Consider the following 27,463-nt stretch of genomic DNA (forward strand, 5'->3'; position numbering starts at 1 on the left):
AGTATTCCATCAGCTTGGCACTGATGCCTGAGCTCACAAACTTACCAAGTGGCTGGAAATAATAACTGCTAAGTGCTCTTCTTTAAAACGCTTTGTTGGCAGTCCTGTACCAACATCAAGTTCTGCACTGTTCTAAAACACATGGAATTATTTATGTTTATTTCATAATCCATTTTGAGTTTTGTTCCCCTTGTAATTAACATAAGGTGGGTGCTAAGTAGTTCTGGTAGTAAGGAGTTTTTTGTTAAAGAACTATCAGTACTTTCAAAAGATTCCTCTTCCATCCAAGTATTAAAATTCTTAGGGCCAACACCTGCTTCATCTCTTCAATTCCTTTGCATACATCAAAAAATACGATGAATCACATTAAAATGCTTCCAAGAAACTACATGCAAATACTTTGCCTCACTCCCATTTTAGTGCAGGAGTCTTATCTCCCAGTTGTTCACTTTCTAATATGCTGATCCACACGACTGAGTTCCTCACTCCTTCCCCCCAACACAGCAGTAGGGGATGATCCATCATACTTTAAACCAATTCTGTTTCTAATTGTTATGCATGTAACTGATGCTCAGATAAGACTGTAAAAACTATTCAAGTGGCAACTCGAAAAGCTTTATTAGAAGCCTATTTCAGTGTGCTCTATGTTAAAAACAGTAATTTCTGAAAAAAAATTAATATTTTTTCCAGTTAACATAAAGGTACATAGCTAACTTTTTATTAATGTGAGAGCCAAAAGTAAAGAATGCCTTAAAACTACAGATTTCTGAAATCCACTACATTCACTGATGCTTTAACAGGATAATTGTTTACATATTAAGAAGCATTGGGCATCCATTGCTGCAAAGTACACGATATACACACAGGCATCTGCAAAGGGTACAGACCTTGGAAAAGCTGCACATCTCTCACCAATTAGGTGCTAAGCACTTCTGAAATCTAAATGTTTACCTAAATGTTTAAAACTGTATTTAAAAGGTTGGCTTTTCAGCTACTCTTAGAATACTGGCTCAAAGGTTTAACTAACAAAAACCAGACCAGAGTGTGGTCACAGAGAGCCCTATTTCCACTTATTTTTTAAACATGAAATCATTATAGACAAGAGTATTTCTAAGGTATTAGGAAAAATATTGTCTAAATCAAACATGTTCTGAAATGAATTTTAAATGTTTCCAGACTAATTCCCCCAGAAGAATTGGGATTGCAGAGATCTCAAAATAAAACAGACCTTCAGCAAAACTCTCACCTCTACCTACAGTCTCATCTGATTCACAAATATAACGTTTCAGAGTAGCAACCAAGTCAGCCATTTCAGTCTTGGGAGATCCGGTTTCAAAAAGATGACGCCCTTGAGAACACTTCAACCACTTGTCTTGTCTATGCTTACACACAGCTGGCCTAATCCTCTTCATGACTTCAGATGTGTCAATTACAATTTCCTAAGTTAGAAAAACTAGTCTCCTTGTCCTAAAATCCAAACACTCTACAAAAGAGTGTTTATATTAAAAATACTACACTATAAACTATTCTTTACTCTATTACAAAATAGTTTTCTCCACATCTTTTTGCTATGATAAAATTTTCTTATGGATAATTTTACAGATTTTGGCTGACATCAAATTTTCACCATGGAAAGCAGTGCTAGGTTTTCAGCAACTTCTGGCACAGCACAGCTGAGAAACAAAACCAAACCACTTCAAGGAATCCAACAACACTAATTCACCCACTGAGAAGAACTAATGTTCTAAAATGAAAGGTTAAAAGCATATGCTTGACTGTTTAATGGTGTGCATCCTCTCCAAGGTATCCTGAATTTGCTTCACATAACTGCCAACTTTAACACAAAAATATTCTTACAAGACACCAAAGTAGCAACTGCAGCACCAAGCAGAGGTTATGACCCAATGCCTCCATGCAAATAGCATTAATACACTATTACTAACTGGCAGTCTCCAAAAAGTATAACCATTCAAAATCCGTATCTGATAATCTTCAAAGACATTGCCTGGCCTTGCCTTGAAAGCTTTAAACCTGTAAGTGACAATTTCTGGGAAGCAGCAGGAACATTTAACATTTGAAGAACATTGTGAACGTCTACTTGGTGGACTTGCTTCCAGACATGCAGCAGTGCACATCCACGCCCCAAATCCCTGGCTTTCAGAACATTGAGGCATGCAGGATCTTTAAGCACAGCACTATCATTGCAGTGACTGGGCTCATCCAAGCAAAGGGACAGTGAAAACTCCATTTTCCCCATGTGTATAGTTATGTTGCCCAGGGACACAGCTGACCTTCTGTGAGAAAGGCCATCAGAGCAAAAAAAGCTCTAATCATGCAAAACTTCACATTTAAACAACAACAGCTCCAACATACAGTTTAACTATAGAATATAATGTGGAAATCCTCACCTTCTCTGCAATAAAAACGGGCAAAAAGCTCAGTAACAAACCTTTAGGCTTCCCGTTGCCTACCAATGAATATAGTTCGTCCTAGAATCAGAAGTTAAGGATGGCAACAAACTGCTTACAACTCTGACATGAACACGACTAGCTACAAAAATAACTCTTCAGAAACCAATTTGTCCCTAACTAAACACTGACCAATGGAGCAGTAATGTAAGATTGAGAGAGAGATATATATGATTCAGGAAAACACTACTGAAGTCTTCATTGAATACAAAACTCCAACCATATATTTGCATTTAACAAAATGTACTGAGAACATTACATAGCTATGTACTGCTGTGGATAAGATTCTCAAGTGTTTGCAAACTTATGACTCAAATTAGAATCCATGTAGATGTTCCTATTAGGCACAGAGGCCTTTCAAATTACCAGCTAAAGCCTCATTTCTCTGAAAAAAAAAACATATTTAGACTAAGATTTCTCCATGATTATCTATTTTCTGTTACAGTTTGAGTTACAAGACCCAGAGGCCAGTTATGACAAGCACTGTGAAAGAAATCTAGAAAACATTCCCTCCCTTGAAGAGTTACTCTGTTTAAAAACAAGATCCGATTCATCCAAGATAAGGAATTTTATCAAGTGGTTCAAAAGACACACACACACGTCTACACACACTTTAGGGCTGAAAAAAATCATTCCATGGAAAAAGTAGCTAAGAATAGGTACACTTAGCACAACACCACAAGGACATTTCAAAAGACAACCCCTTCTTCGGTCAGCTTTAAGCAAAAAATCCTTCGTTTTTACAGGGTAGATTAACCCCGTGAGATGGAACACCAAATTTTATTCTCACGTGACCAAAAGCAAGTAACACCAAGTGAGTTCTCACCTAACTGCTTGGCTGCAAGCATACACAGGGGAAAAAAAAGCTCATTTAGTCTCAACCTCTCCTTCCTCTGAGGGCACAAAGCCAGTTTAAGCAATATACTTCACTCCTAACACAGCACAGACTGCACCATGAGCTGCTCCACATCTCTGAGGAACTGGCACCAGGACTGAGGGAAAAGCTCCACCAGTCGAACTACACTTCACTCTACAGACATCAAGACTATCGTAAGGTTTTTTTATATTCTAATGGAAGACTCAAAGAAAACCCTCAAAACTTTAAGTGATTTTTATTTTAAAGATGGACTGATTTTTGATTTTACAGTTAACAGCAAAAGCTGTATTGTTTCCAAAGGTAATTTTTAACCCTTTTAATTTTGCTCTTTTGGTTAGTATATAAACTGCATAACCTACATGGAAACTGTACATATCAATCCCCAAGTAAAATTCACTTCTGTAACAATATAACGTAGCAATTAAAAAAAACTTACAGTGTGAGCACATTTCCAAAGGGTAGCTTGCCTCATTTCCCTGAAACACAAGAAAAAAAACCAAGTTTCAATTACTCCCAAAATAGCTTTAAGGAACTACTTAGATTTCATCACTGCAAAAATCTCAGGCAATCAAGTTACATTGCTATTTAAAAACATGTATTTCAGACCCAACAACCAGAAAGAGTGCTTTATTTGGATAGATCTATGTTACCAAAACATACAAAGAAATATAAAACCATTAAGAGGTCTGTTCCCATGAGAATTCCCATGACAATGTCAGTTCACATGATTATGGTAAGAACTTCAATCCCATATTCTAAACTCAGAAAAACAAACTCACTACTTAGATATTGAGCAAATGCTCCTTTTCAAGTTAAAAATATTTAATTACAGAACTTCACAAAGCCTGTGTTACCATTTTATTTCACACGCAGAAAAAGACGTCCTTATGAACTCCGATGACAAATCTTACTCAATTTGCACAAAAAAATTTTATCAAGTTTTCTTCCCTGAACCACCTGCCCATTCCCCCAAAAAAGGATTCACACACCAAGAATGATAGAGAAGAAGAGTTTTATATGACCAGAAACTCATACATAACAGCTTTACATTTAAATATTTTTGTAATGTTAATTTTGTACTATGTTAATATGTTCCTGCTTTGTAACTGAATGGAAAGTCAAACTAAGATTTTAAATCCTTGCTATACTACAACACAGTAATAGCACAAAAAGCTTAAAACTTTGAGCATGTGAACACTTTAAATTTGCATATACAGAAATCAACATGAACTACTACAACATGAACACCGAAAGACACTAAAACTTGGTATTTTCCCCCAAATGCCTCACTTTGCACCAGAGATCACAATACACACATGCTTAATGACTTTTCTGAATCCATTAGCAAAGGACCAACCAGGTAACAGAAGAGATTCATAACCATTTTCAAAACAAATGTTTTTAAGGGAATGTGTTACACAAGAAAACAAAACATATTTCAGATGAGTCTAAGACACTATTCAGCAGCAATTCTCTTATGGTGTGGAGCATAAGGGTTTCCACAGCTGAGCACTTGCAAAGAAAGGCTCATCAAAATTATACAAAATTGAATAGAAATAGAGATATTACTTGACAGAAGGGGGGAAAAAAAAAGGAAGAACTCCATTTAGCCTAGAAGCTAAAATGCAACTGCATTTCCTAATTAGAGCAGAAAGGGGCAGAACAAACATCTCACAAATCTAAACATGTTCAAGAGGAGATTGTGGTGGTGGTGTTGCTGAGGGGAGTTGTTTGCACTTTTGTATCTAGGGAACGCTTTCACTTTGCTTATCCCCCACAAACCACAAGGTCTCTTGCTTCTTTAAAAAATGTTCTAAATAGGGCAGCAAAAGGTACATACAGCCTTAATGTCTTCTCCAATGTCTACTTAGAGCAAGACAAAGCAGCAGAACAGAAATGTAGTTGAGGACCATCAGGTCACTAAAACCTCAAAAGCACATCAGGCCTGTTCGACAAACTAATTGCAGGGACTAAACTGTGGCACGGAATCCAGGAGAGCCAACACCACATGGAAAATACTGGATGGAACCCAACCAAAGTTTTAGGATAAACAGCAAAGACCAAAACAGGTAGCAAAAAGCTAGTATATGCATATGAATATAAAAGGGTAGGGAATCTAAAACGGGAGAAAGCAGAATTTTGAAACAAGAAGAAACAGGAACCAGGGGATCCAGCTAGGCTGCTCAAGACACGAGGTCATGAAGAGGCAAGAAAAACACCAGACTGGAAGGCTGCAAATTAAAGGAGAAAGTTGAATTAAAACCAGTGCATTTATGCACATGCACACAAATATACAATATTAACTACTACTGTTCTGGCATTTACATCCCTGTTCAGGTCTTGGGAGAAAACTTCTAGTACAGGTTACCAAAATCAATCTGCCCAAAGACACATAAAATGCTTCTGAAAACTGAGCAAGACAAAATGAAAAAATGGGAGTAACTTTTTTCAGTTCATGAATAAGTGTAATGTTTATAAGGAGCCTTACTGTGCATTTAGACACACATGCTAAGTCATAAGCAAGTTATCTAAGGAGTAGCCTAAAAAAAATATTTTGAGATCAGAGAAAAAAGTGAATAAACTTCATCTTAGCTTTTATTTGAAACAGTTACTGCTAAAAAAAAGTGTTCAGAATACTTACCTATCTAGGACTGGATCTTGGATATCTAAAAAGGTAGAAAAATCTAGTAAATGACAATGTACAAATTACATGATTATTCAACATTTTCCACATAGTATTTAAATAAAGTATTTAAAAAAGTAGTTACCTGCTACTGATGTGTTGAATATTCATCTTCACAGGAGAATTCAAAATTCTTGTAAGATTTAAAAGGATGTTGGTTGGGGGGGTTTTTTGGTACAAATAAACATTTGAACTACTCATGCCAAAATTCCTGTTTGCACAGCTGTGACCTGGACAAACACAAAGATGGTGCTCTACACCAAAGCCTCAATCTTCAGAGATTAAGACGAATGATTTGGTCTCAGGAGCAGGCATTTTTTATCATATTCCGAGCAGCAGTACAAGAAGGTTGCTTACTTGTCCCCAAATACAACCAGTATGTGTAGACACTCTATGAGACAGGAGATAAACCCTGAAACACAAGCATTAAGTACAGGCTGAATACTCCTCTTGCTCAGCATGCAAGAATTGTTTAAAAATAGGCAGGCAGTAAGTCAAATGGACGGTCTAGAGTTATATCCATATTTGTGTGTTGAGAAAAAAAGCAGGGAGGTAAGCACAGCTATAAGACATCATTAAGTATCAAATAAACCCTCTAAGAAAAGGGAAAGAAACTGGGTACATTTTCATCTGTACAGTTTTAATGCAAAGAACTATCTAATTTTAACACCAGGATAAGGAAGCATTCTGAAGAATGCTGAAAAATATTCTTTGTGATTGAGTGCACTAAAAGAAAATTCGAGTTGCTGCAAAAGGTGACTATCATTATACATCTCATTCATTAAAATAACACTGCATTTACACTTTATTTTGAAGTTTTAAATTATACTAATTTATAAAGACAAAAGCCAGTGTAAAACTCCAAAGATGTAATTTCACCTCTGACAGAGAAGTTCATTTATACAAATACTGTAGAGTAACAAGGTTCTGACACAGCATAAAAGTGTCAATTTTAAAATCTCATTACAATATTAGTGTTTCCTGCCAGATACATATTCAACATACCTCACAGAAAGTGAGAGTATCTGCTCATATACACTATATCAGCACACCTAGAAACCAGTGACACATGGTCTGTAGAAGAAATACAGTTTTTACAGTCAGCGCTCCACAGGAGATTTACTTGGCACCTACGCCCAGTGTAAAACACACCTTCCTCAGGTGTATCTGGGTTATTGCTACCAGACTGCTGGAACTCCACTCTCTCTCAAGCTGCACCAGTAGAAAAAGCAGCTGAAATACTACAGGTACCTTGAATAGCCTTATAATTTTAGAATAGTCTTGAAATTTTCTTGAATGCTGTTAGAAGCCTACGAGTTAATTCCCAGTTAAGCAGCTGCAAAACCATGACTTGTTGACAGAAATAATTACAGATAAAGGAAAAGTCCAAAATCTACTAACAGAAAGTTGACCTAATTCTGAATACTGCAGAAATACCAGTTTCCTAGAGAGAAGACAAAACACATCACTAAAGGAGCTGACATGACACATAATGTGTTCCTTTAAGAACAAAAGTGGTTTTTGCAATTTCTACTAAGTATTTTCCCCTTTCAGCAGCTGTGCTTTTTTACTAGGTCAGAATAACTTCTTAATGGACTTTAGCTGTTATATCTTCTATAGATTATTTAAAAAAAAAAGTGTTTCTTGATTTTTTTTTTCCCCTGGCAGTTATTTCAAATACTAATCGCTCTCTCTTCTTAAGATCAGTTCTGTACATGCTGCTCCAAGGTACAATAGTTAAGGCAATTATCTTGACAAGTTTCCTCTTAGTTAAAGACATGAAGATCTGTGGATAGAAAATGAAAAAGGAAATTAGCGATTAGCAAAATCAGTAACAGAATCTCAATTCTTAGCTGCAGCTGTTTATACAAAACAGCTTGTACACAGTAAGACATCACACTGCAAAGCAGTTCTTCACCATATATTACTAGAACACTGTTTCTAGGTCTGATTATACATTACTTTTCTGCACGATGTGCAACTTTTTGTAAGTAGTTCAGAGAGCTAAATTACAGCATCAGCCTTCAATTAGTTTTCTGTTTTTATAAAAGCAGAAAATGTGTATAAATGTCAGCAAGCCACAATTTCACTTTAGGACTAATCTCAAATTTAATCCTCCAAAGGGGATGTGAGAGTCACTACAAACGAAAATTACTTCCTGGACAGTTTAAAACATTAGGTTCTTTCAAAGATTTTGATTTGTTTCCACAGCCAGGCAATTAATTCAACAAGGGCAAGAGTGGTCTCCTGATCTGTTTAGTACATGCACAGGAGTAGTTGTCCAAGATTTACTACTTTCTGCAGCAGCATACAAAATCAGCGTAAGAAGTTCTTATTTGTAAACTGCCTTAAATATACGAACTGCCTTGTCACAGCACTGGCTGTTCTCTGCACTAGATGTTCCTGCATTTGTGTTTCTGGTGCAAGGGCACCTCCTGGCGTGTTGGCAACACCCTGTATGTTGTGCTCCGGCATCTGCTCCTATACCTTCAGCACTACTAACTACCACTGTTAGCACAAGCAAGAAACTTCAGCGGACAAGTGAAACAGTCCAAGCCGTGCAAGCTGAGGGCCAGAACTAGGCATTATCAAGATAGTCAACTTCAATTCTTAAGTTATACAAAAAGCTGTTTTCCATCATCCCCTACTACAACTCAAAAGAATGGGAATATTAAGAAGAAAGATGGAAGCAGCTGGCAGCTTGCATTTAAGAAGAGCCCACACATAAGACCCTTCTCCCTGTTCCACAAACACACAAAATGCTTCTCTGTCTTTTCTCATTCTTCTCCATACCACCAGAATAAATGATTGATGACAATTACCTGTTGCAGAGAATTCTTCCTCCTCCTTCGAGCTCATTTTCCATGTATTGTCATTTTCATAAAGCTTTAACAGTGAAGAACTGCTTGGTGAAAAGGAGCTTGATTTGGATTTTTTTGGTTTGGGGTTTTTTTTTTAATGATCATTGTTTAACAGATTACTAGAGCTCTGGCTGTCAGAGGTTGGCACTGTATTCCTCATCAAAAACCAGCAGGCAAGTAGGCAAACTAAAAACGATGGTATATGTTTTCAAGGCTCTACAAACTTCTGTATGAATAGAACACACCACATAGACACATCTACAGTGGTTTAAAATGAATTTCACACAAGGCCCAGGAAGCTTTAAGCCACTTTATTATTTGAATTTCTGAATTAAATGTTGGTCACAAAAATATGCAAGATCTTATCTACTGTAATTTATACATTTTATATGGAACTTACCAGAGAATTAAAGACTGAAAGAAGTTTACCAGAGCACAGATGAGACATACCCAAAGTTTCTGCAGACACCACAAAAAATAGAGCTTAAAAGAAGAAAAGCAGGAACAAGATTTCAATGCAAATAAGCAGTAAGAAAAATACTTTTATCTACCCCGTTCAGAAAGAGTATGAATATACTTATACTTGGCCTTTTCTGTTAAATTCAATTAGAAGAAGAAAAAAACCCAAAAACCCTTGAACAAACTACTCAACACAAAAGAGTTGTGTCAGCCCAAGAGGAGTCTATGAATCAAAAAAAACATGTCAATGATTATCTTCTATTTAACAGGAATATCTAATTTATACACTGCAAAAGGAAACTTTCGAAGGAAATGCTATAGATAAGATCACTAGGGAATTTGGCATTTGTGTTTTGACTTGGAGTAATTAAGTCACCTCTTAGGCTTTTTACTCCAGACAGTAAACAAATCTCCCTAAAATTTGGATATCCAAACATAGTTACCTGAAAACAACACTTAAGTTAAGAACTGGTAATAGTGCAGACTAACTGCCAAAATTTAGAAAGCAACATTTAAAACAACTTGGTGACTTCTGTATTGTTTTATACAAAGCAACTACTAAGTAGCTGCTTTGCATGAAAGTATTTCAGGCAGAGAGAGTGCAACTCCCCCAAATACTTCCTCCTTGAATTAGCAGTTTTCCAACACAAGACTTCTACTCAAAGAAAATAAATCTACCTCTGAGGTTCTTACATTCGTACCAATGTTGAGTTAGATTTTGCAAAGCAAAAATTAAGTGAAGCCAAGAAATTAGAAGACACTGAATAAGAAGGCTTGTGGAAGTTCAAGCAACTGAAGAGCAGTGACAGTTTCGCCCCAAATTCTCAGCCTGTTTTCTAAGATCATGTCCTAAAGAAGGAATTAAAGAAATACATAAAAATTCATGGGAGGTGACACCCACCTCACATTCAGTAAGTTCAAAAATTACGTATCTCCTAGCAATAAGCTAGACTACACTTGCCAATGTTGCATTATGTCTTCAGGTCACCAACAAATCCAGTCTATCCTGAAGCTAGGACAGTATGACAGCAGTTTAAGATCCAAGACTTCCAAGCTGAATCCAGCTCAAATGACAATTTATTGAGCCTTCATGACTACACTACAATTTTCACAACCTCAGCTCTGCTTATTGTAATTGTTGTAATCAAAGCCCATGACATTTCATAGCCATTACCTTGGCTATCCAAAAGTTCAATATATTTTCTGGCATTGTGACTGTCAAACCTGGGCATCTTGCTACCCTTTGGTGTGAGCATTCAGTCATCCACATGTGCAACAGGAATTAAACAGGATACAAACGAGCAACAAATTCTTACAGGTTATACAGAAAAGTCAAGGATTAAAGTAAAGTAAATAAATAAGGAAAGGAAACAGAGAAGCAGCAATAATGGTACCAGGCAAGTAGCACAGACCACAAATGTGAAAGTAAAGGATCTGGGCATTCCACTGGTATGTAAGAGTTGTACTTCTCTGCACTTCTTTGAGTAAAACTTGCCATTATAATCAGTAACTCTTTATTATGAGCACAACTCTAACAGCTAGAACTAGCAACATATATTGAATTCACAGAATAGCACAAGTCACGAAAGAAATCCGTTTTGGTATTTCTTTACCAAATAAATCTTTCAATGGTCTATATACAAAAGAATGAACGGTACTTTTATGGAAGAGTATCCACTACTTGTTTCTTCAATTCTTTAGTCAACCAGCAACAAGACAAATATTGCAGCAATATATTATAGTTATTTTCTCCTGGACCCCTGAAGATATAGCTACAAAAGCAAACTATGAAACTTATGAACTGACCTTAAATGTTAGTATTTAGATTATCTTGGTGCAATCACACAGTGCATGCAGGACGAGGGCAGTAAGTGTCTCTATCAATCCCAGTCAGCCTGGATTCAGCAAGGCAGGCTCTGCTTGACCAACTTCATCTCCTTCTATGACAAGGTGTTCCACTTAGTGGATGAAGGAAAGACTGTGGATGTGATTTACCTGCACTTTAGGAAATCCTTCGACACTTGTGTCTCACAGCATTCTCTTGGAGGAACTGTTTGCGCATGGCTCAGATAGGCCATGGGCTCACTGGGTAAAAAATCTGCCTGGATGGCCAAGCCAAGAGTGGTGGTGAATTGAGTTGCATTCAGCTGGAGGCCTGTCACCAGCTCCCCAGGGATCAGTTTTGGGGCAGGTCATGTTTACTATTTTTGTCGAAGATCTGGACAGGAGGATCAAGGGTACTCTAAGTCAGTTTGCAGATGACACTATGGGAGTTTTCTTCTGCTGGAGGGTAGGAAGGCTCTGCAGAGGGATCTGGAGAGGCTGGATGATGGGCTGAGGCCAACGGTATGAGGTTCAACAAGGTGAAGTGCCAGGTCCTGCCCTTGGGTCACAACCCCAGGCAGCATCACAGGCTGGGGGAAGAATAGCTGGAAAGTGGCCCAGCGGAAAAGGACAAAGTGGTGTTGACTGACAGCAGCTGAACACAAGCCAATATGTGCCCAAGTGGCCAAGAAGGCCAATGACATCCTGACCTGTATCAGGACTAGTGTGGTCAGCAGGACCAGGAAAGTCATTCTTCCCCTGTGCTCAGCACTGGTGACACTTCAAAACCTATATCCAGTTCTGGGCTCCTCACTTCAAAGAGGACATTGAGCTGCTGAAGCAAGTCCAGAGAAGGGTTTGGAACATAAGTCCCACGAGGACCAGCTGAGAGAGCTGGGGAAGTTCAGGATTGACTTTATCTCTCTACAGTTCCCTGAAAGGAGGCTGTAGCCAGGTGGGGTTCAGGCTCTGATCCCAGGCAACTAGGAAAAGGCCAAGGGGAAACTGCCTCAAGTTGCACCAGGGAGGTTCATGTAGGAAAAATTCTTCACTGAAAGAGTGGTTGAATATTGGAACAGGCTGCCCAGGGGTGTGATGAAGTCACCAACCCAGGAAGTGTTCAAAAAATCAAGTGGACATGCCACTGTTCTGGTTTACTGGGCATGACAGTATTCACTCAAAGGTTGGACTTGATGATCTTGGGAGTTCTTTTCCAACCTTAATAATTCTGTGATTATTTTGTACCTTCCTTTGAGCTGTTAAGAGTTCCCTAGGTATACAGAGATAAACACAAGTATTATTCCAAAGTTGGTTCTACAGAAGTTGAAAAACCAAGAAGCAAATTTTTAACGGCCCAGAAAATGTAATAAATGAAGTGTCAAATGCTTTAGAAGTCTAATAATCTTTTATCTTTGAAAAAAAGAAATCTAGAAGAGCTCAGAAAACATAGAAGTTTCATCTGGGATTAAAAAGAAATCTTACAATTATATGTAGTTAACACATTGCTGCCCAACCAATTTAAGGTTTCCTTTAAATAGGTAGAGGCATTTTCCATTTTCTGGCAGGCACAACTTCCAAGAGGCTACAGCTATCTAGCATAATACATCCACAACTCCTTAGCATCTCCATTACAATTCCACCCAAGAGTTAAAAACCAGTGACACAAGCCAGCCAACACACTCTTACATTCCACTTTCATGTTTGGATACAATCTCCGTTTAGACACTACAGCATAAACTATGTTCTCCCCTGCATCTGCCAATGAGTGTAATCATCATCCCTTGAAACTTTATAGTAACTTTTTGTGCACACTTTCAGTTACATTTCTTATAAAGTTTACCAGAAATCTGATAAACAACTGAACTTGTATCAGTGCTCAGTTTATGTGTATGATCTTAAAGGTGAAACACATAAAGGTACAACAGGCAGGTCTTACAGTTGTTAATATTCTAACTCAACACCTCACCTGAACACTAATCAACAGCAAACATCAAAGAAGGCTGTAAGTATTTTATAGATAAAAGAGGGCACTTCAGCGGAAAAAAAAAAACAACAAAACAAAAACAAAACCACAAAACCAAACACTGCTGGTTTTAACTTACCTTTCAAAGAAGATTTCAAGTTTTAAATGTGTTACCCCCAAGGCAGTCTAAACTTTTAGTCCTGCTTCTAAAGAAAACACTCTGTGACCTTCAGTACTGAAGGAACTCAAAAAAAGATTAATACCTAATTCTTCAATATATTTAAATTGCAGACATTAGAGATAATGAACCAACGCAAAGGGGATTGGTGGATTTGGGATTACAGTAGAGATCAAGTCAGGTTAAAGCTGTTACAGCATTCTGGCATTGCTTCTTTTCAAGTATGCCGAGTGTTAGAATTCCCTTTGTCACATTAAAAAAAAAAAGGAAAGTCTTATTAAAAAAAAAAACCAAACAAACTTTTTTGAATACATTTACTATTTGCTCCTAACAAAGTAAGTGATGATTCCTTAGAAGATTCTTCCCTGTTGCATGTATGTCAGGTTCTACCACACCACTTTTCTGGATATAGGAGGCAAGAAAGACTGTCCAAGTCTTAGGAAAAGCCTGCAGTTTACTCCTCAGTCACCATCTAATCCAGTCATGTCTCTGCCCAACCTTCATCAGTCATTTTAAGGGAAGCCACTTGTCCCCTGGCTGGCAGTTGGCCAGTCACTTCTGCTATGCTTTATTTAAACCCTTCACTGTCCATGGGTCTCCTCCAATGTAAGATATTAATGGCTTAAGGCCATCACAGTCAAGTAACTATTCTAGGATATCACAGGGAAGCCCTAAACCAATGAAGCACAAAGCAAATCCAAAATTAGAGATGGCTACTGTTGCCAAAGCCTCTACCAGACAGGAAACTGAAGGAATCAAGAGTGTAATTTATAAGAGGATTCGGCATTTAATACACCATTTGGCTCTATTAAGGGAAACAGTAGAAACAAAAAGTGCATTTATTCAAATAGGATAAAAACACCCATTTTAAATTTCAATGTTTTGAATTTCAAGTGTTCAGGACTGAAAAGCAATCTTAAAGTCTGTCCATTTACAGCAGGGATTATATGATATATATTCATATACATTCATCCCACAGCATTTCCTATCTAAACTCAGTTACAATTGCTGAGCTCCCAGCAAAAATCTAGACTTGCATGATCCCGAAGGTATGACAAAGCACTTGGTTTAATCACAGATCTGTACATGCAGACATAAACACTAAGTACTCACCTGCAGTGTCTCCCAGAAAAAAAAGTCACCCAAGACAGAATGAGACATACGAACCCAGCACAAACAACAAAGAGCAGTTTGTTAAACTGCTCAAGAAGAAAGAATGAGCAAAGATAAAAGCAGTTTTACTGCAAAGTCCTTTTCCTGAATTTGGAGGACAAAAGAAGCCATGAGGTCAGAGCGTACACTGATAATATGATTTACTAGGTATGTATGTATTCCCCCAAATCATCTCACACAAGTTTGTAGACATAATAAAAACCTTAAGGATAACTAGGTTACTTTAAACTTTACCCAGCTGTTCTATCTGTAACATGTGAGACTATTCAAATTTTCTCTTCCATTTTATAATCTCCCTAACAGACCTTGCAGTATGTCACACAGATAATAAACAGTGCTAGAAACAAATACAGTGAGTTTTTAAAACAAGGTAAGGCAGAGAATAGATTGTGTCACATTTAGAAAACTAACAAATTAATCTTGTTAATTGAAGGAGAAAAGCAAAACCTCGTATGTATGAGAAACCATAGAAAACAATAAAAGATCTCGTTGTAAAAACTTGCAAAAACATTGTAATCTGTAAATAAAACTTGAGAGAAAGGCAGTGACAGGAACTAGAGTGTTCACTTCATGAGCTAAGGTACAATTCACAATTTCATTTTTGGCAGTTCCCAGCTGCTACTCTTTAGAGACAACAACCCAATCTGCTTATCCAATCACTTCAAAGCTCACATTTCTAAAGCTTGCATCACTCTCAAAAATTCTCAGAACCCTGTAATTTTAGGTGCATAAATGAATAATGAACTCTCGAAAAGCCAAGGAAAGGGGTTTCCCAGAAAGATTCTGACGCAACACAACCTTTAGTAGGAGAATAATAAAATTCTGCCACCACTAAAACAAAGTTCTGATGCAATTAAGAGTTCACACTGGGAAGTCTTTGCGAGTAACGGGTTGCTCCTCCACTGCTTCTGGAAGAGTCACAAAAAATTTACAAGATACTGATTTATTTGTTCCACTTAGGTTAATATACCAGTTTCACCTACAAAACCTCTTTCTAGGTTTACAAACTGAAGTTTATTCTATTCCCTTAGCTACAGAGGAGACCATGACAGCTGTCCTTTTCAGCTTTAAAGATAATTGTAGTAAAGTTTCTCAATCAATCCACTCCATGACTGTACTGCTATATGGACTAACCTCACACTAGTAAAAATTAAACCAAGACCATGTCCAGAAAATTTGTAACCCAAGTACGAAACAAGGTAGAAAATATAAACAACTGCAAGAGAATAGACACATCAATGACAAGTTACAATAAAAACCCCCACAAACCTGAAACAAACCACAGATCTTTATGCGTAACAAAAGTAGAATTGAAGAGCTTCAGAGAGCATTTCAAAGAAGGCAGCTTTGGAAGTATATAGTGCAAAAGCTTATCTGAAGAGTATGGGAGAAAGCATAAAATGCAACTGAAGACTTTATCAAGTGACTGAGGTGCCCTGGGATTTTCAGAGTCAAGAGTCAACATCTTAACAAAGAAATTACATTACCTTACATTTAACAAGATATTAAAGAGAAAGAAAAAGCCAAAGCATATCACACTGATCTTGTTTTTTGGGACACTGATTGATAAAAACTCGATATCAGACACTTAAGAGCTCCAATTTAATCACTTCATTAATAGGAAGGATTTTTCTTCCCCTTTGTTGGTGAATATGGACACAGAAAATCCAAGCAACTGCAAACAGTTAAATTGTGTCACGTTCATGTGAAAATAAACCAACTTCAGATTTGGAAAAGTAAAGGAACACGGAGAACAAAGGAACAAAACTTCACTCAAAACATCAGGCCAAAGTGTGCAAGCATCACTGGAATCTGGAGAACTACAGAGTTCCACAGTTTTCACAAGAAATTAAGAAGATTATACTCAAGCTGTTCTTTAGCATATCATACTCTGTCAAATGAAGAAAGACAAAACTACCCAAGAGTCAAAACACTCATTTTTTGCATGTCAAATACTTAGTAGGTAATTAAAGCTCTTTCAGCTTCTCTCTTTCTCCACAACAATTTGAAGATAAAACAAAATTTTCTCAGAAAACAGACAATGCTCCAACCTTCCACTCCAAAACAAAGCAGTAACAACTTCATCACTGGCTGACCTACATATAAATAGGAACAGAACAATTACTTTACAAGAAGATATTAATTTGACCTAAAGCCATAGTGAAATGTAATTTGCTATCTATATTCTCATGAGGCTGCTTTTAATTAGGCCAATTTAATTTTCACCACTTCGAGCTACTATAAAACAAAACAAAAAAAAAAAAATTGGGAGCTTCAGCAAACAGCTCTATAGAATTATCCCTGTAAAAACTCTGCCAAGTTAACTCCTATTTCAATATCCATCCAAAATTAACAGTATTAATCAAATAATTATATTCTCTGTAATACTTCCAAGTCAAGCACTCTCTCCACTGGATTGACAAGGACTGTGAAATACAGGCTTTCTTTTCTCTGAATTTTCACCCACGTTTAGTAGATTGTGGAAATCACAGTCACTTAAGCTATAGTACTTGTTACCATGCTTGCAAATTTAAACTTCTTTTTGAGTAATCTTCAAAAACCCAAAGGCTATCTGTAGAATCAAAAATTACTTCTTAAAAATATGAATTATGATACTCCAAATACTAGAAATGAGTAAATATAAGGACAGCTCAGTCTTCCAAAGTTTCTGAACTTCTGAATTGGCTTGTACCAAGACGACATTTAATTCCAAAAGCCCAGACTCTACAGGCAGGGAAAAAAACCAATAACCATTAAATCAGTTTCCTACTAGTACACTTCAGTACTGCCATGAGCATTAGAAAGGAAAAAGAATACTTCTCTTTGCAGAGGGTTTTTCCAAAAAGCAGAAAAGGAGCTACAGATGTCACAGAACCCCAAGCAAAGAAAACAAATCTCCTTCCCAATTTCTGCAAGAAATGGCTACAGATCCTTGTGCCTGATTAGGCTGAGACAAATATGAAAGACAAGAATTTAGCTAGAAATGAAATGTAGCATGCTATCCTGTGACAGCAAGCAATGAATGTATAAATTAATATATTTGTTAATATATCATTATATAACTAATTATCTACATTCATTAATGTTATAGACAATTAATGTATTTCTTCCTCATGTAGCTAGAAAACGTCCCCTGCCACAAACTGTTAACAAACTTGAGCAAGCAAAGAATGGAAGATCATTAGCAGTTAGAAAATAAATTTAGGTGGCTTCTTTTTTTAGGGGGGTTTACACAGCAAATTCACTGCAAATGGTATTTGTAGAGGGCAAAGAAAATAGCAAAGATATATTAACAGATTATACTGTATCATATAACAGTATTAGGCTACTTAGTGTAAAAGACTCTACTGCAGTTCAATATAATTCCCTCTTCACAGAAGTAGGTTAGAAACAGTCAAGAACAACATGACCTGAACATCTTTCTCTACCAATTGACTCTCCTAAGTTTTTAGATTTCAACAGTGTACTCAGTCATGTGTTAACTGCAAAGGCTAAGGCTTTAGGAACAGCTGCACAGGTTATTATAAATTAATCTGAAAAGGCCTGGAGCAAAAAAAAAGGCGATGCAGCTCTATTGCATACAACAGTTTACTACCAGTTTTAATGAAAGTCCTTGAGCAGGGAAGTGTAAGTACCAATTCAGAAAGTATCAGTAAACTCACACAGGTTCTACCACAAGGGCTTAGAACAGTCAGGAAAGTCACACAGCTCAGCATACAGCCCTGCATAGAAACAGGGTGCATAAACAGGTGCTGTCACCAGCCCTTCTTCCCATGAAAGAAACATAAATAGCTTGATACCACTTAGGAAATAAAAAAGGGAAATCCGAGTCTGAAAGGAGATAAACGTCTTATGGCTGCCCAACAAGAAAGGGGAAACGGTACAATTTAAAAAAAGATCACAAAGTAGGCAAAATGTCATTCAGGATCCATCACAAAAGAGGCTGAAGAACATCGTGAAGAGTTGTGAAAATGACACATACCTCAAAACAGAAAAGACAGTTCAAAAATGGGATTTGATTTCACAAACTGACATGAACAAAAAACAATCAAGGAGGCAAAGATGCAGAACTGGGCAAGATGTGCAAATCAAAGGAAGAAGCAGGCTATGCGGAAGAGGAATTGTTGCATAGATACAGAATCTGAAATACAGAGATTGTTCATATTCTGGTATTCTCAACCAGTTAACACTATTCTTAGTTCTTGTCTTTTTCTTTTTTACTAAAGGAAAATAACTTAATCAGAACTTGCAGGTGTCAGCTAATAAATGGAGACATTTTAACGAGTCCTGGTTTAGTTTATGCAATTCAAGTATTCACAAAGAATAAAAATGAATCATATGGTTTGAAAACAGGCCCTACAAACACTATGATCCAATACAGAAGAATGAAGAATTTTACAAAACATTAAACAGGTCTTCTTGGCATTACCAGCTTCCATTCTAAGTGAACACTTAATTTCTAGCACTCAAGAATTTTCCACAGATTAGAAATTGGTTTTCTGAAGATGTATTACAAATTTCCAAAGTTTTCCAACTATCACAGATTTCCCAGTGAAAGGAAAGCAAAATGAAACATAATAAAACATAAAAAAACCCCCAACCCAAATGTTTTCAATTAAGGTTTTCACTGCTATGGAACATTTCAAGCCCTTCAAACAGTTTTCTTTATATGACATGTGACATGGAGAATGTACTGACTTTTTTTAATCATAATACTGAGGTGATGTCCATTCAGGAGTGGTTATATTAGGTAATACTCAGATGCTATTTAAAAGAAAATGCTATTTAAAAGAATATTTTAGGTTAAGTTCTTCAGGGCAGGAATTGGCTTGTTTCTTACATACAGGAATGCAAACATTGTGTATCAAATAAAGACATTTGTCACTTTTGCTACAAGCTAATAAAAGGGTACTCAAAGTACAAACCAATTTCAGTAGCTTATAACATTCATGTCAAATGTTTAAAGAATTATTCAAAATCTCATTACCAAAATAGTTCTAACATCTCTAAATAGAAGAGCCCCTACACTTTCTAAGATTGCTTAATCTTGACAGAAATCAAAGCTTATTAATTGCTGTAATTGACAATACATCCAGAAATAGCTGTCCTGAAGAACTGTAAATTTTTTTTAAGTAGTAAATGTACATAACATTGTAAGTGTAGATAAAAGCAAGCATAAGAGTACACACAATGCAGCATTACAAAAATTACTGCTATTTATAGTGTCTACAGTCCAGTAGATGCACCCCGGCAGAGCCCCAGGGACTTCCAGTAATAATTACCAGTTGCTCACAATCAAGAATCCAGTCCAAGGAACTGCACAAAGACTGACACAATTGTGTCATGTGCATGTAATCACAACCTGCCCACAGAACCACATGCCACCATCTTTCTGCTATTCACCATCTAACCTCTTCATATGCCATACTTTCAAAAATGTACAGTTTGCAAGCATTAAAGGCAGTATATAATGCATATACATTTGCACACCAGTCTGTAATATGAACTGCAAATCACAGAACACTTGTGATTTTAAACAAAGTGTTTTAACAGCTCTTTGTGTAACACTGGATTACAAGGATTGACTTGACACAACATTTATGGCACTGCACAGATGCTACACAATACCTCTGAGAAAGCAGCCAAGATAAAACTACTAGTAAAACCCATCCTTTCTCTAAAACAAATTTTTCTGGAATCTTTAGTTTTTCTACCCCTGCTATAGAGCAGTACACTATTACTACATCATTACATAAAAATGCCTAAATCTAAACCCACCGTCTTCTCATACTGCTCCATTTTAGTCCCTTTTACTCACATGACTTTTTCTTTTCTCACCACAAAAGGGCATTTGGCCACCTTTTAACTAACCATTCCATTTTTTCAAGGCCTCCCAAGAGAATTTTTCAGAATTGACTTTTAGCAAAACACAGCTGCACCAACACTAGAGTTGCACTACAAGATTCAAGAGTATGCAAGATTCAAACTTACTAACCTTTCATATTTTACGAATTACATTTATATGATTTTTCAATGCCTGTCTGAAAACCAAAAAAAATCCCTAACACCAGTGGCACCTACTGCAAATGCTTTAGTCTTTAATAAAATAAAGTGTTTTGAACAAAATATTTCAGGAAAACTAACACTGCTTTTATAAGAATCACTGGAAAATTTAAGAATAAGTAGCAAACAGGTATTTTACTTGATATCGCTGAGAAGAAAAGTTATTAGAGTGCCAAGACAGTCTACTTAAGTCAAATATAAAAATCAAGTCTATTTATTCATCTGACATTTTTATTATTGCTGCTTAGAAGTTCTCCTATTTATCATAGATTTTTTTCTAGACTTGTTAGCAGATCTACATGCAATCAAACTTTAATCTAAAAAAATCTGTGAAGTGCCACTTTAGCATTATCAACAGAACTGACCCATGACTGCTCAGATACCACGGTGCTAAGCCTGTTAGCAGTGGCTCAATACTAAATTAAACTTCCCCAAGGGAACATCTTACATACGCAAGACTGAAAAGCTGTTCAGTCATCATGCCTACAAAGTACATCAGCTCTCCTTCACAAACTCAGGCCTGAAGTACAGCCACGGAGTTTATTGAAAAAGAAATCCAAAACCAAACCAAACCACTCCTTTTAAAGTCCTCTCTGCTAGCCATAGTGTCATTCAGCAGAGGGAATTCAAGTTACTTCTTTCAACTTCAGTGATGCTATTCAGAACCTACACAGTCAGCAGTGAAACAACAGTTGGTTTTGTCTTTACAAAAAAACCCCGAAACATCTGATAAATGTACATAGAGGAGATACTCATAGGGTAACAACAGAGAAGAGGTAGAAAAAGAGTCCTGTAGTTTCCAGCTGAGGAAAACAAGGGGTAAAAAACCTCCATATTTGTCACAAATATATCAGAGGAAGAAAAAGTTCCACAGCATTTAAAGATGACCCTAGGATTGTATTCTTCTGAGAATCACAGCTGAATCCACTTTTCCAGTAGCTTGGTTCTTCCCAGAAATGTATCAACCCTGGGCTTTATTTCTGGGCTTCCTATCTGTTGTCCCATTCCTTCCTCTCCTACCCCCCCCAAATTCTGACTGAATTTCTTCCATAAATGTCTTACTATATTTTTTAAATTCCTACCTTACCAAACTTAGGCAATGTTATAAACTGTTGTGAACTTCAAGCTGACTCAAGCTTCAGTTCTTTGCCTTAAGTTTGCTTAAAAACATTCATTACCACAGACTTTGCAAATACTCACTAACTGACACAACCTGTTAATGGCTCAGAAGCCAAGGTTTTTATTGGCAGTTCGTGAGAAATGCTGTCCTTTAATCCAAAGCATTTAATGGGTTTCCAAAACTTCTTTAATGCAGTTAAGGATTATATCACTAGGATTTCTTCCTTAATTGTGGAAGGGCGTATCAATAGCAGGGCCAAATGACTGTCAAATTACAAGCGAGTCAGATATAGTCTCCAGCCTGTTTTGTACCACCAACACAGTTTTGCCCAAGCAGTTAAAGTGCTTAGTAGTATATAAAACATGGTCCTTATGGAAAAAGCCTAATAAAGTGTAACTACCAAATTAAAATTTTCAAGCTACACAAAATGTCAAAATTAAGAAGAACTGACACTCTGAAAATTACTTTAGTGGAAAGATGGGGGTTTTATTCTTAGACACACCTGAAACTTAAAAAAAAAAACCACAAACAATTCTCCACAGACTTTTGCGACTCAAATTATATATATAAGACCTGAATAGAAAGACAAGCCATAGTTTAAGCTTAGCCCTGGTTAAACTAATCTCATTATTACTAAAAACAGTATTTCATGCAGTAACCAAAATAATCTAGCTACATCATAGACCAAGTAGAATATATTGCTTCTAGTCCTGAACTTTCTCAGGATACTTGAACTGGTATACCGAAAGATTTATCTGTTACAGATTAAAAGATGTTGGTGCACATCCAAGACTTTCCCACTTCCATTCGGCACACAAAGGTAATCTCTGTAGCTGATTTTTCTGACACTGTTGGTGTCAAGATTACTTTAGGCCACTGCCAACTAAGAAACAGAGTAGCTCTTAAGGGATATTAAAAGCCCATCTCCAGGTCTGATCTCTAAAAGCAGTCACTTTAAGCAACTAAAACACAAAGATGTTGGAAGAAGGCAGCCTGTGACCACTGAACACTATCACTTGCCCTAAGCCCAATGGACAATGCATAGCACATTTTCTAGTGGCTGCATTTTAACTCCAAGTTACAAGACCCCTAAATTTGGAATAGTTAATTTGATTTAGACATATTTTTTTTCAAAGCTACAAACACACTATCCATTTCCAGTATTACATACTAATTCTAACTTCTAAACAATAACAAGGACCTTGAATAAGTTATTACCCTGCCATGGCCTCAACCTCTTTCATTTGCAGAACAAGGGCAATATTTACCAGCTTCACAAGAGCATAGCAAGTTAAATTCTTATGGTCTTCGGGAAAAAAAGAACATATTTACGTAATTTATATAATCATGTCGGCAATTAAAATTCTAAGTGTTTCAGGAGTTCCAACTTTTCTGTATTTTAATTAACATAGACCTGCAAGTCAAACGAGATGCTTATTTTCTAATGGTATCCTGCTCAGAGGTTCCAGCTGCATAACCTTTAAGCACAAGCACTTTTCACTCCTCTTTTTATGCCAATCCATGCCTCTCATCATTCCTTCCCCACCACTTCAATTTTTACTCCCCCATCCTCACAGTGCTCACTCCTCCAGCAGCTGAAGAGTTGGATCATGACAAGGACATCACACAGTAGCACCTTCTGTTTCTGCTGATTCTGGCAAAGAAATAGCATGTAGGAACCATAGAAACAGCCAGCCCCCTTTACCCCCATGGTCCTTCTGTAGGGAACACAGAAGAATAAATAAGCTTAGGAAAACAAAAAAACATACAGTCCAGAAGAAAACAAGGATGGAAAACTAGGAAATGTGTCACTAAATGAACTGGCTGCCAGTGAACAAAGAATAGTACAGTATAATTTTTCTCCCAATTACAACTTGACAAATACTACACAGAGAAGGGAGAACAGGCTTAGCAGGGAAGAGAAGGGGCACAGAAATCAAGAGCAAAATGCTTTCAAGAAGTCATATATTAGCTCAAACCACAAAAAATGTTTTTCTATTAAAACAATTTTTGGTCATCGCTTCACATAGTTAAACCAAAGTCTCTAGAATCACAGAATCAGGTTGGAAAAGACCTCCAAGATCACTGAGTCCAACCTACAGAATTTTATGCTCTACTATCATTCAGATTTAAAATATTTTAGGAGAGGATAAAATTTTCTTTAGTGAAACACAGCTAAACTCAGGCAGTAAAAATGGGGACGGAAATCAAAACAATTCTTCAAACTAAAGAAAAAAAACCAACCTGATGTTGAAAAATCTTATGCAAGTGTAAATTATGAATTACAGTAGAAGAACACTATTAAGCATACCTACAATTAAAAAAAAGCTATTTCTTCTGTAACACTGCCAGGTAAGCACCAATTCAGCACCCAGATTTAGGGAGAGGAGCACCTCTCTTACAAGGAAAGGCTGAGGGAGCCAGGACCTAATCAATGTGTATTGGTATCTGAAGAGAGGGTTCCAAGAGGATGAACCGGGCTCTGCTTGGTGGTGTCAAGCAATAGGACAAGAGGCAATGGACAGAAACTGATGTTCCACTTTAGCATGAGGAAGAACCTCTTTACTGCGCAGTGACCACACATGGAACAGATCACCGAAAGAGGGTGTGGAGTCCCCCTCCCTGGAGATATTCCAGAACCATCTGGACACAATCCTGTGCAATGTGCTCCAGGATGACCCTGCTTGAGCAGGGAGGTTGAACTGTGGTCCCTTCCAACCTGACCCATTCTGTGAGGAGGCAGAAGCAGAAAAAGAGAAATGGTTTGGCATTAAAAGGTGTATTTCTGCCTCATCTTGTTTCCTCAGAAATACCAGAATTACTCTCTTTTTTCTGGCACTGATTGACAGAAGACAGTTCCATATACTTTAAGAAATTAATAAACCCCACAGTTTAAGTGTTATTAATCTCACTCCCTTTAAGTTTCCCTTTCACTGTTAAGCCAGATGGCTTAGGTGATGAATATACTGAAGCTCTTGAGATATGCTCACCATAAACAATTTCCTCTTCAACTACTCAATTTTCATTCCTCCCTATTGTTAATCGTTTAACCAAATAAAAACAGAATTCTACTTCTACCACAGGAATGGTGAAAAAATACTACTTTTTAAAGTTTTTTTTTCTTCTCCACCAACAGAATCTATCTTCCTTTTTAGATCACAGAGTCAAGGAGACTTGCATATTCAAACTGGCCTCTAAACCATACCTGTGAGAGTTATTTCCAAAATGAAATCTTTCACTAAACTAACTGGCTTAAATAAGACTACCAAATACTTCTCAAGACCTATACATGAACTTCACAGTTTAAATCCTAGACCAGTTATTCCACTTGTGGGAAAAGCCCATCAGTAGGCTGTAACCCAGACCCTGTGAGTGCCTCTCAGTTTCTGCCACCTGTTAAAAACCAAACTGATTATCCAGATAATTGTCATGATAACAGTGAGATCATGATTTGGTAATGGAATAACTAGCTTTTTGTTCAGCTAATAACCAAAGTATTTAATATCCTCCCTGCTAAATAGTAAACAATTATTTAAGATGGTCTTCTGCGGCTATTTTTTTGTTTTATTGCAAAAAACCTGTTTAGGAGGTTCTTTACTCCAGTAATTTAGAACCAGTGTTAGATCAGTTCTGGCTGGAGAAAATGCACCAGAGGCACTAGTATTTAAGTGAAGTGAGTCAAAACAATTGAATAAGAGACAAGTTAAGATGGATGCACAATGTAACATGCTTCGGGTGATTCCTGTAGAATTCTGGGGCTTCTGTACTACATCTATAAAGTTCAAGAACTGGATATGAACCAGAACACAGATCATCCCAAGAAGACAGAATTTATCTATCTAAAACTAAGATCATTTAATACCTTTATCTGTGCTGTATACCTTTTCCTAGAAAACACTACTCATAGGAAAAACTTGCTAAGTCAACTCTGACAAAAATAGCTTATCAACATTACTTCTAGCATTATGTAATGGACTCATCATCCTATGCTCTGACAGATTATTTTAGAACTGGCTATACCTAAACATCCAGAAGAACATTCTTTGACTCACTAGATGTTTTTGTTTTATCTTAAGCTACCTACTATAAACACAACAATACATTCACCTCTTTTTTTCACCATAACTGTCAGCTCTCTCATCCTGTAAGAACATGGAAGAAATGTTGTTCTAAACTGGGAAAAAAGAATTGCTCTAATACCATAAGGGTTGAAACAAGATGTACTCCTTCATTAAAACTGAACTCCTTTAAGGAAAACATCCCCTGATTAATGACAATAAAGTGCATAGGAACTTAAATGCTGGCAGGATTTTTTTGTTAATGTATAGTTTTAGATTGGTTTTCAGACTAAAAGGCACCTAAGATCAGGTATTACCAGAACCAGTGTAATGATATAACTACAGTGGTGCTACACTTATTTGAGAAAACAAGCACCTTTACTGGTAGAGATAACATCCAGCACACCTTTTTTCCTCAGTATATGCATTTCCACATTGCAATGCATCATAGATAAATACTATTCAGGAAGCAATAAAGTAATGATCAACATGATTATACCATCAAAAGATGATAGGAAAGCTTTAGTTATAAATGAATGAAGGAAAAAATAATACATGAAAGTTAAGTTCATTAAAGGTCACTGACAGACACATGGGCATCACAGTTCAGTAACATTTATTTCCTTTTATGCATGTTAGTCTATCTCACCTGGCAGGTTTTTAGAACACAATTTTCACAGAAGACCCAACTACTGGCAGGATGAGCACACCTGTTGTGTGGAAGATGATCACTGTTCAAGATGATCTATACATCCAAAATAATTAGCAGTATTGTAACTATGGCATGAGTGACAATAACTTTTTTAAGTCTCAAATTCATTAATACCTTGTTCTCAAAATACGAGCTTTTTTTCCCCTCACAGTCTTGATGTGCTCCCAACCAAAACCAAAGCTTTATACATTTCAAAACATTTCTCCAAACGCACATCTATTAAAGTGTACATACAAAACCAGCCTGAGCATGGCACATTAGTTTCTGCTTCAACTCTATTTTTTTAAAGGAAAGGCTGCAATACCTTGCTTAAAAACAAAAGGAAACCCATTTTTGACTTCCAGGCCCTGTGAGGTCTAACACGGAATTTAAACTACTTCTATTTCTCCAGCTGTAAAACCAAAATATTGCTAGGCCTTCCTGCAGCCAGGGTACTGGATAATTTAGGCTAAAATAAATGTTTATTAAAAAAAGGGCGTTGATTTCTTGGCAGCAGTGAAAAGCAGGAGACACCCCTAGTGTCGACGTAAAATACTACAGGACTCCATACTGTATCTCCGGGTTAATTTTACGGCAGAAAAAGGGAAATTTAAACCCATCATGATTGAAAAAACAGAGCGATTCTCGCACACACACGCACACCTGGACACGCCGCACTCCCGCAGCCTCAAACCTCGGACACCCATCGTACGTGAAGTGTCAGCCTTCCGCCCCAGCCCAGTTACAGCGCACATTATCCAGCCCATTGGGCTACGTACATTACAGCTTTCCGGTCCGCACACGAACAGCACAGCGCTACTGCTGCTGCACCGGGGGCGGGGGGAGAACCCCGCGGAGCTGCGAAACAACCCCCGCACGGCGGCTCTGCCGAAATTGCCGGAGTTTCGTTTCGAAACGGCTCCGGGGGCCGATGGTGCCTCTGGGGAACAGACGAGGCGCAGCCCGGGGCACGCGAATCCCCGGACGGCAGGGAGGGCCGGGTGGGGGTGAGGTGAGAGGGTGCCGGGGGAGGGAAAGGACGAGC

At 37.3% G+C, this 27,463-nt stretch overlaps 1 protein-coding gene and 1 long non-coding RNA gene across 4 annotated transcripts in view; one reads left to right on the top strand and one right to left on the bottom strand.

Annotated features, from left to right (window-relative positions):
- The window catches only part of PPP3R1 (protein phosphatase 3 regulatory subunit B, alpha), a 38,437-nt gene extending 11,162 nt beyond the window's left edge, over nucleotides 1–27,275 (bottom strand). Inside the window, exons 1-3 of one of the 3 annotated variants that reach the window (XM_017736530.1) lie at nucleotides 27,198–27,275; nucleotides 26,377–26,437; nucleotides 3,782–3,821 (exon numbers count right to left, since the gene is read on the bottom strand). In XM_017736530.1, coding sequence (XP_017592019.1) covers nucleotides 3,782–3,821; nucleotides 26,377–26,437; nucleotides 27,198–27,199 — 103 coding nt within the window. In that variant the 5' untranslated portion in view covers nucleotides 27,200–27,275. Of the gene's footprint in view, nucleotides 1–3,781; nucleotides 3,822–5,986; nucleotides 6,012–6,113; nucleotides 7,596–9,289; nucleotides 9,353–26,376; nucleotides 26,438–27,197 lie in introns of those variants that run through there. The other 2 variants (XM_017736531.1, XM_008635452.2) reach the window with 2 other exon arrangements.
- LOC108447214 overlaps nucleotides 27,274–27,463 on the top strand; it is a 2,317-nt gene continuing 2,127 nt past the window's right edge. The window contains exon 1 of the long non-coding RNA XR_001862642.1: nucleotides 27,274–27,430. This is a non-coding gene — a long non-coding RNA (uncharacterized LOC108447214). The remainder of the gene's footprint in view (nucleotides 27,431–27,463) is intronic.

This window comes from Corvus brachyrhynchos, unplaced genomic scaffold (assembly GCF_000691975.1).
Source record: "Corvus brachyrhynchos isolate BGI_N302 unplaced genomic scaffold, ASM69197v1 scaffold416, whole genome shotgun sequence".
NCBI lineage: Eukaryota > Metazoa > Chordata > Aves > Passeriformes > Corvidae > Corvus > Corvus brachyrhynchos.